Consider the following 10,054-nt stretch of genomic DNA (forward strand, 5'->3'; position numbering starts at 1 on the left):
CAATTAGCATGGATGAAATGCATGCACATCTGCTTCAGGCAGCAGTGATGCCCAAAAGCTTCTACCCGTGACTAGGGAAGAGTGGGTGGGGACAAAGTGACTTGCCAATGGGAATAGGAAAAAACTCAACACTTGCTCTGTCCTTGGTCTTGCCAGGATTTTACATGGCACTGGCACTGTCAAACTCAGCATGTAGGGTGAGTTGGCTTTCTAAGTCATTTCTCTCCAGAAAGTATCATCTAGCTGTTGTCCCTGGCTTAAGGATAACTAGATGAGTTCCTCTGGCCCAGAAGCGGTCCACAGACTAGCAGCAGAAGCAGGCTCTCCTGAGTGAGAACCAGGAAGAGTCATTCTCTGAACACAGCTCATACAAATTCACAGCATAAAGCGGGGCACATGGGGCCCAACTCAAACAGAGGCATTACTATGATTGCCATGAGAAAGGAACCACAATTCCACCAAAAATGGACAACTGTCCTTTTTATAACAGATGCTTCTTCCAAAAGTTGTGAATCTCTATGCCTCTTCCAGATCTGCCAGTGTCTGGGATTTTTCTTACTATTACGGTAAAATATATGTAACATAAAATATATCATTTTTAAATGTGCAGTTCACTAGCATTAGGGATATGCATGCTGGTGTGCAAGCATTACCACCATCCATGTCCAGAACTTTTGCATCTGCCCAAACTGAAGCTCCATCCCCAGTCAATAATAACTCCCCATTCCTCCCTTCCTTTAGCCCCTGGAAATGATGTTACTTTCTGTCTCTGTGAATTTGACTAGTCATATAACTGGGAAATCTATTTTAATTCATCCACAAAACTGATTTCCAGAACTGAAATAAAATTCCAACAGCAAGGGCAACTGCTATTATCACTGTCCATTTGCTCTACACACACACATACAACTTATCACTATTGCAACTAAGAACCAGAGATCTTCTTCCATTGTAAAACAAAAGGCAAAGGGATCATCCTCTGACTGATCAAGACACAGTGATTCTCATATGGAAGGAGCTGGGGAAAAGGTAGCATCAGAAGGTCCAGCAAAGAACCAGAGAGCATGGGGGATGCAACAGGGTGAACACAAATTCATGGGTTCTTCTTAAAATTTTGTCCTCAATAAAGGTGTATCCAGCTCATGGATCCATCCACTAAAGCATCCAGAAGCCACAGGACATCTATAAAAAGGAAGATTAAGGTAGATCTTGGTGCAACCGAAAAGAGTAAATGCCAAGCTCAGGGAAGCACAATTTAGGGAAGAAGCACCATGATGGTCTGAGAAGTCCTCTCTAGTCTTCTTCATGGGAATGGTCCCACATCATCTGCTTCAGATGATGAATACAGGAATGCCCTAACATACACCTTGGTGAGTAGCCCAGCAGGGAGAAACAGGGTACAACACAGCAACACACGTTCACCAGTGGTAACAGCAGCTGCCATCTCCTGGGTACTCACCACGCCAAAAAAGCTTTCCTAGGTGTTTTGCACATACTATCTCATTTAATCTTCACAACAACTCTACGGAGTATGAATACTGTTATTGTTCCCTCTACATAAGAAAGAATGTGACACACTCAAGGTCATCAGGTTTATGAAGTAGATTCACTACTAGATCTATATTACTCCAAAGTCCATGTTTTTAATTAATAGCCATTCAAGATAAAAGGCATTTTCATGCCCTCATGGCAAAGAAATAAAATTGTTCATTAGAAATCTCTTGGCTGAAAATTTTGAATGCTTAAAAATAGCCCCAATTAAGCTTCAGCAGGTTAAATGTGGAACAAGCACCAAATTCAGGATCTCTCCAGTCTCTGAGGTTGGACATGTGATCCCAGGGCAGTCCATTGACGTCTCTGGCCCTCGGTTTCCAGGGAACTCATAAAGCACAGCTACTTCCCTCTGTTCTCCTCCTACCTCAAAGCATTCCATGAGACCAATTACCCATGCTGAGAAAACAAGGCTAACACACAAGGATGAACCTGTTGACTAAAGGTTTCAGTCTCTTCTCTCGCCAACCATCTTTTTAGCTCAGAGCTTCTCAAAGAAGTTACCAGTTAACCAGCAAATAATTACCCAGCACCAGTAGCTTTAGCAGCCACATAGGAATATTCAGAAGTACAAGCTGCCCTTGAGGACCTGTCTCTAAGTCGGGGGACTTTTAAGTACAAAAAGATCTGGTAGGCTCAATATTCAGTATCCAGCTATGATTTACCAACTAGAGGTATTAAAAGTCAGAAGGACGGGGCCAGCGCTGTGGCGCGGTGGGTTAATGCCCTAGCCTAAAGCGCCGGCATCCCATATGGGAGCCGGTTCAAGACCCAGCTGCTCCACTTCTTTTTTTTTTTTTTTTTTTTTTTTTTTTTTTTTTATTTATTTTTATTTTTTTGACAGGCAGAGTGGACAGTGAGAGAGAGAGACAGAGAGAAAGGTCTTCCTTTTGCCGTTGGTTCACCCTCCAATGGCCGCCACGGCCGGCGCGCTGCGGCCGGCGCACCGCGCTGATCCGATGGCAGGAGCCAGGAGCCAGGTGCTTTTCCTGGTCTCCCATGGGGTGCAGGGCCCAAGCACCTGGGCCATCCTCCACTGCACTCCCTGGCCACAGCAGAGGGCTGGCCTGGAAGAGGGGCAACCAGGACAGAATCCGGCGCCCCGACCGGGACTAGAACCCGGTGTGCCGGCGCCGCTAGGCGGAGGATTAGCCTAGTGAGCCGCAGCGCCGGCCCCTGCTCCACTTCTGATCCAGCTCTCTACTATGGCCTGGGAAAGCAGTGGAAGATGGCCCAAGTCCTTGGGCCCCTGCACCCACGTGGGAGACCCAGAAGAAACTCCTGGCTCCTTGCTTCGGATCAGCACAGCTCCGGCCACTGCGGCCATTTGGGGAGTGAAACCAACGGATGGAAGACTTCTCTCTCTCTCTCTCTCTGTCTCTATCTCTCTCTCTTTGTCTCTCTGTCTTTCCTCTCTCTGTGTAACTCTTTCAAATAAAATAAATAAATCTTTTTTAAAAAGTCAGAAGGACATCAGCAGGAACTATCAAAGTTGAAGTTTCTAAGACAAAGTAAACTTTTAAAACAATCTTGATAGATAGATACTTTTGAATATGAGGAAGGGAAAGGCATCAGGCAAAGCAATTGTGGGAGCAAAGGATCTGGGGTTGGGTGGAATAATACACAGGAAGGGTGACCAAGAAAAAGCTCAGGCTGGCGCCGCGGCTCACTAAGCTAATCCTCCGCCTTGCGGCGCCAGCACACCGGGTTCTAGTCCCGGTCGGGGTGCCGGATTCTGTCCCGGTTGCCCCTCTTCCAGGCCAGCTCTCTGCCGTGGCCAGGGAGTGCAGTAGAGGATGGCCCGAGACCTTGGGCCCTGCACCCCATGGGAGACCAGGATAAGTACCTGGCTCCTGCCATCAGATCAGAGCGGTGCGCCGGCCGCAGCACCAGCCGCAGCTGCCATTGGAGGGTGAACCAACGGCAAAGGAAGACGTTTCTCTCTGTCTCTCTCTCTCACCACTCTGCCTGTCAAAAAATAAAAAATAAATAAATAAATAAAATTTAAAAAGCTCAGAAGAACTCTTGGTGAGCATCTGAGTGAGCTGTGGGGATGAGGATAAGAACCAGTCGGGGCCGGCGCCGTGGCTCACTTGGTTAGTCCTCCACCTTGCGGCACCAGCATCCCATATGGGCGCCGAGTTCTAGTCCCGGTTGCTCCTCTTCCAGTCCAGCTCTCTGCTGTGGCCCGGGAGGGCAGTGGAGGATGGCCCAAGTGCTTGGGCCCTGCACCCGCATGGGAGACCAGGAAGAAGCACTTGGCTCCTGGCTTCAGATCGGCGCAGCACCGGCTGTGGCGGCCATTTGGGGGAGTGAACCAATGGAAGGAAGACCTTTCTCTCTGCCTCTCTCTCTCACTGTCTATAACTCTACCTGTCAAAAAAAAAAAAAAAAAATAGGATAGGAACCAGGCTTCAGAAGACTTAAATGCTTGGCATCTAAGTTGGACTTGGAAAAGGACAAAGGGTGATGATCCAGGTCACCTGGTAAACATTGGAAGCCTCTCGGTTTGGATTTCTTGTCTGCTCTCTGTCTCCAGCAAAGGAAAAGCAAAAGATCACAATCAGGCAGGTGTTCGAAAGCCACAGACATCAGCCATTCCACCTGAGAGGCACCAAGGTGCTGAAAATGAACAGAGTTCCTTGGGGGCAGGGACTCATTATATTTCTAATCACAGACTGTGGGGAACATAGTGTCCAAACTGCTTCGTCAGCTGCCCCAATATTCCTCAGGTCAAGTAAAGAGCCTTAATCTAGAATCTCCATGCCTCTATCACATCATCTCTGCCCTCTACCAGCTACCGGACTAATGGGAGAAGATGGGGACACTCTGCACCTCCACCCTAAGCCTAGGAAATATAACTTCAGATGTTCTGCTGCCCAGAAGGACACATGGAGTTCAATACTAAGCTCCAACTGCCAACAGCACCTAGAAATAGGCTGTGCCAAAAGCACACTTACCCTGAAAAATCCCACTCTTCTTATGGGAGTCATACCAAAAAGCTCGTGACCCCCTCAAACAGGACGACAAGCTGACACCCAACAAGCACACCACTTCTCATGTGATCTAGAGATGTTTAATGATCTCACCATGCCCCCAAGAGACGCAGAGATCAGGACAACCAGTGTACAAAAAATGCTCATGGCGCTCTCCAAAAAGCGTTGATTTATTTGTGCCTGTTATCACTTAACCAACATCGAACTCACAACTCACAGCTGCAGCCTTACCCTCAGCAGTGCACTGCCGCCGCCTGGCCCCTCCCTGCAGTCTTCTCTCCTGGAGGGAGAGACCCCAGAATAGAGAGGCTGCCACTCAGGAGAGTTTCAGTCCCAACCAAGGAAAAGGACCGGCCCCCACACTGTACTTGTCACCTCCATGACAGAAGGCTCACACCCTCGGATCATCCTTTGAAAATTCATATGCATGTGCCTGCCAGGAAATAAACCCTTGCAAAAGAGTTCCCGTCTGACAAAGGTACTTAAATCCCTTCTGTTGATTCCTGTTTCACAACAGACCCCTCACGGAAGAAGCAGGAGTTGCTCTAAAGGGCAGCTCGTACAGCATCGCTCATAAACTTCTCAATACAAACGACACTCGGTTCACAGCAAGTGTCATGTGACTGTGTTTCTCCCTGTCTTCCCCGAACATGAGTGTATACAGAGGCGCGTGCGCATACACACACACTCTCCCCCTCTCCCTCTCTCTCTCAGTAAAGCCAACAGCAGGGCATGTCTGCTGAAGATCTGAGCACTTCAGCATGAAAATCCAAGTGTTTCATGCCAGGCCAATCCTGCTATGACATCCAAAACCTCCCCACCAACGAAACAGCACCCAGGAAAGTAGCCAGGAAAGGGAAACGCCTCCTTCAAACAGCCTGAGAAAGGCAATCCTGATTGAGCCCGTGCTGAAACTATTCCCAAACACCAGCCAGGAAGTCCGTTCTTTCTGAGCACTCCCGCTACCCAGCAAACCCACCGAGATCTGCCTTTACGGAGGGCACAGCTCCGGAGACCCCAGCCCTGGAAGCAGTGTTTTTAGAGAGGGGGTTCCCAGCTCTGACTCTGCCGCTTTTAGGGAGCCATCAGTTGGGCCAGAACTTCCAACCTGACCTCGCCAATGCAAACACAAAAGCTAGTGATTACACCGCAATCACACACTTACACACACACCCCACTAATACACACATACCTTTCACCCTCCATTGTGCGAGGCCCAGCAGGGGTGGCAGCCGACGGACTATGCCTGTACGAGGAATCCCGGCTCTGTTCCTGGTTCTCCCGGGAGACCAGCGGGAGATCTGATCAGCAACCGTGATTCAGCATGGCTGCAAATGAAGCCTCCTCCCTCTCGATCCTCCTTCCTCTGACTTACTCACGGCAGCTTCTACCGCAGAAGCAGAGGCAGAAAATGTCTTACCCAGCGCTCCCTGCAGCCCTTTCAGCTGCTAAAAGCAGCAGCCCACTTGCTCCCCCTCCCCCGCAGGCTTGCTTCTCCCCGGTCTCCTAGAAACAAGGGCAGCTCCGGCGACCCAAGTGCAGCGCCACCTTTCCAGCTGCCTCCGCATCTGCCCTGGCATCCCCAGCCGCTGCGAGCAGCCGCCCCAAGGGCTCCTGCCTTCTCTGCCTAGGCTGCAAGGCTCAGCCAGAGAAACACGGCCCCCTCCCCTCCTCCACCCGCCGTAGGCTGGCTGGCTGCCTGGCAGGATTGCTGGAATGAGGAGGCCCCTCTGTGGCCTGCAGTGGAGTTTATCCACCTGGGGAAATTCACTTGTGGGTCGCAGCTCATGTTCCAATTCCTCCTCCCAGAATCCACAGTAGCTCTGAGAGTCCCATAGCGGGAGAGAAGTTAGGAGGAAAGAGCCAGATAACACTAAGAAGAATGTGGAGAGAATTTTTAAAAATAGAATAATTAGAAAAAACTGAAACAGGTGAAATGGAAACAAACCCTATTTACTGCAGGAGGCCAGAGTCTATCAGGACAAGGCAATCACAATGAATAATCTACACACTGATGCCCCCAGGACACACTGAAAAATCCCCACCTTCAGAGCACAGCCCTATACAGCCTCCTGAAGTCTGTCCTATGGAAATCTGGCTTAAACTGTGGCCACAACTGCTAAGTCTCCCACTGAGCCCCTCTTCACAACAAAAATTTCCCATTCTCTATAGTGTCAAACAGCTTCAAGTTAGGCTAACTTTTCTCTCCTTGCCTGGAATGCCTTCTCGGATCCCAGTCCTAGAGCCTTTCTGCAAGGTCAAACTCAAGGTCTTCATAAAACCTTCCCTTCACAATCATCTCCAAAAGTGCTACAGAATGTATTGTACTTACTGTTCACCTCACACCTAATACATGGCTTGGTGTAATTCGGTATCTGTGTATCCTATCTCTCAAACGAAAACACAGTCTTGTGGAAGGCACAGAGCCAGTCTGTGTCTTCTAGCCACAGCCAAGAGGCGTAAGTGTAATGGGGCCATCAGCTACCAAATGGTTTAGAGAGAAGACACTGGGGCACAGCAGGTTAAAGCCTTGTGTTGGAGCACCTGTGTCCCGTATCAGGACCGGTTAGAGTCTCCGCTAAAGCACCTGGAAAGAAGTGAAAGATGGATCTCAGTACCTGAGTTCTTGCCACCTACCTGGGTAGACACTGGTGGAATTCCTGGTTACTGGCTTTGCCCTGGCCCAGCTATGGCTGTTGTGGGCATTTGGAGAGTGAACCGACAGATGGAAGATATCTTTATCTCTCTCTTTCTGCTTTTCAAATAAATAAATCTTAATTTAAAAAAGTACCTGGTTGAGCAGCTTTCTCTCATGCCTCAGCAAAGTCAGACCTGAGCATCTGGATTCTGGCACCCCCAGTGTTCCGGCTGGGCTTCTCGGGAGCACCCTGCACTCACTGCCCGAGTGGCCTTCAGCTAGCTAGTCTCTTCCCACTGGGCTTCAGGCTCTGTCCCTCGTTCACAAGACGGAGCAGACCATAAAATCTCCAGAGTCCCTTTCAGCTCTAAAACCATGACTCCAACAATGTTCTAAAGGTTCGATTTTTCTTCTCAGAGTCACCTGCGTGATTGCTTAGTAAAAAGAGAGCTTTGGAGTCAGCGCAGTGGCACAACAGGTTGAGCCGCAACCTGCAGTGCCCGAACCCTATCTTGGTGCCAGTTCAAATCCTGGCTGCTCCATTCCCGACCCAGCTCCTGCTAATGTGCCTGGGAAAGCAGCAGAGGATGACACAAGTGCTTGGGCTCCTATACCCACATGAAAGGCACCAAAGAAGCTCCTGGGCCAGGCCCATCCATGGTGGCCATGTGGGGAGTGACACGTGGGGAGTGGAAGGAAGATCTCTCTCTCTCTGCCTTTCAAATAAATAAAATCTTTAAAAAAGAAAAGAAAAAGGGAGCTTCAGGGAGGAGCAGCAGGATGTATATCAAAGTACAAAAGATGCTCAGTAAATCATTATCGCCCTTCTAATTTCACGTGTGAAGTTTCTGCACTGCTACAAAGCACCCATTCGAGTAAGGGAGGAACACTGAGATGAAAGAAACTACCAGTAACTTAAACGTCATGTGTCCTCCTGAACTCAGCCTGAGTGGGGTACTATTCTCACGGTATCCTCTTAGATGAGGCCATTACCCAAATTCACTCTTTCTCCAGGGAGAAGATGTCTGGGTAACTTAACACCCTACAGCTTTGTGTCTTTACGTCTTCCTCTCACAACAATACACCTCCTATCTTTCTCTCTTTGTGTCCCTTCCTCTTCTAATCAGCCTGTGGCTCTGCTCCAGATACTTCCTCTTGAGGCCAATCACCAGGACCACAAGGAGCTAAATGTGACAAATACAGAAGCTGAATCCCAGAATCCCTGCCGGGGTGATTCATAAAAGGGATGTGAGAATGAAGTGATGACTCTTTGGGTATATACCCTTACTCATATCCTCACCACACAGGAAAGGGGAGACGTGCCACACGTAACAAACCAGAGAGAAAGAAAAAATGTCAGGGAAGGAAATACTTAAGAGCTGAACCTACTCGGGTTTGGAAATACAACTACTAGGGGGCCGGCACTGCGGCGTAGTAACGCAGCCTGAGGTGCTGGCATCCCATATGGATGCCGGTTCGAGACCTGGCTGCTCCACTTCCCATCCAGCTCTCTGCTATGGCCTGGGAAAGCAGTGGAAGATGGCCCAAGTCCTTGGGCCCCTGTGCCTATGTGGGGGACCTGGAGGAGGCTCCTGGCTCCTGATCAATGCAATTCCGGCTGTTGCGGCCAATTAGGGAATGAACCATCGGATGGAAGACACCTCTCTCTCTCTCTCTCTGTTCTTTTTCAAATGAATAAATAAATCTTTAAAAACAATACAACTATTAATAGTGGCATGAAAATCCTATAGACTCTCCTCTGCAACCTCCTTTCACTGTGCTAACCAACGTCACAACAGTCTATGTGCAGACACTGTACTGCTACCACCTGTACTCTTCACTCACCACTCACTGGCCAGGAGAAACAGGCAGAATAGAGATACCTCAGAGAATGTCATCTAGAAAAGATCATGCAACTGAGCCAAGGATCAAAATCTCCAGACCCCTGCAGAGAAGTCCCTACTCCAACCTTGCCCTGTTTCAGAGCTGCATTTTACATTTTCTACCTGTTTTCTGGGCCACTGCCTGTACTTCTAGATGTAGACTAGAGGCAGAGGAACTAAGGTGGTGTCTTCCAGGAGGAAAATGTCTCACTCCCAACTGCCAAGCAACAATGTCTTAATTCCACTCCTAACCCCACCCAGCCCCCTCCTCATATCCCAGCTTCCTCCACAGCTCCAAGCACCGACCTCCACTCCAAGGCAATTTATCCAGCCATTCGTTCCAACTTTATTTAGGGTTTATTAGCTTTTGCATAGCTTAGGAAGAAAATACATTAGGAGACATTTTGTTTCTTCAACCTGGGTTTGGTTTTCAAAGTTCTTTCTTCCATATTCCATCTCTGCAGAGAGAGCGGGAGAGCACGGTTTATCTGGTAACAGCAGTTCTCCCTTGTAAGCGCCCTTTTTCTTCTTTTCTTGATTTTACCCTCCAGGACTTTGATTCCTCACATTTGCAAGCACCATATCACAGTACAGAAGTCCTAAACCTAGCTGTATGTCAAACCCATCTGCCATGTTGGTTAAAATAGTAGGTCCTATCCACCAAAGAGCACAGGAAAATTTTTTAGCACTTTGATATGTTCCATGTCTTTTCTATTTTTTCCTCTTTATTATAACATTTATTTTATTTATTTGAAAGAGTTAGAGAGGAAAAGAAACAGAGAGAGAGAGAGATCTTCCTCCACTGACTCTCTCCCCAAATGGCTACAACCGCCAGGGCTGGGCCAGACCAAAGCCTAGAACCAGGAGCTTCTTCTGGGTCTCTCTGGGGGTTGCAGGGGCCCAAAGACTTGAGCCATCTTCTGCTGCTTTCCCAGGCACACTGGCAGGGAGTTGGTTCAGAAGAGCAGCTAGAACTCGAACTGGCA

At 48.7% G+C, this 10,054-nt stretch overlaps 1 protein-coding gene across 5 annotated transcripts in view; it reads right to left on the reverse strand.

The window, feature by feature from the left end:
- Positions 1-6,194, reverse strand: part of KLHL3 (kelch like family member 3) — a 124,682-nt gene extending 118,488 nt beyond the window's left edge. The window contains exon 1 of one of the 5 annotated variants that reach the window (XR_016236149.1): positions 5,740-6,102. Coding sequence is in view for 2 of the 5 variants with exons in the window: in XM_089335899.1 (XP_089192025.1) it covers positions 5,740-5,753 (14 nt within the window). In the remaining 3 variants the exon portion in view is untranslated. Of the gene's footprint in view, positions 1-5,739 lie in introns of all 5 variants that reach the window. The other 4 variants (XM_089335902.1, XM_089335899.1, XM_089335901.1 and 1 more) reach the window with 4 other exon arrangements.
- Between the last annotated feature and the right edge of the window lie 3,860 nt (positions 6,195-10,054).

The sequence above is a fragment of the Oryctolagus cuniculus genome, chromosome 6, assembly GCF_051225735.1.
Source record: "Oryctolagus cuniculus isolate XC-2025 breed Fujian yellow rabbit chromosome 6, ASM5122573v1, whole genome shotgun sequence".
NCBI classification, from domain to species: Eukaryota; Metazoa; Chordata; class Mammalia; order Lagomorpha; family Leporidae; genus Oryctolagus; species Oryctolagus cuniculus.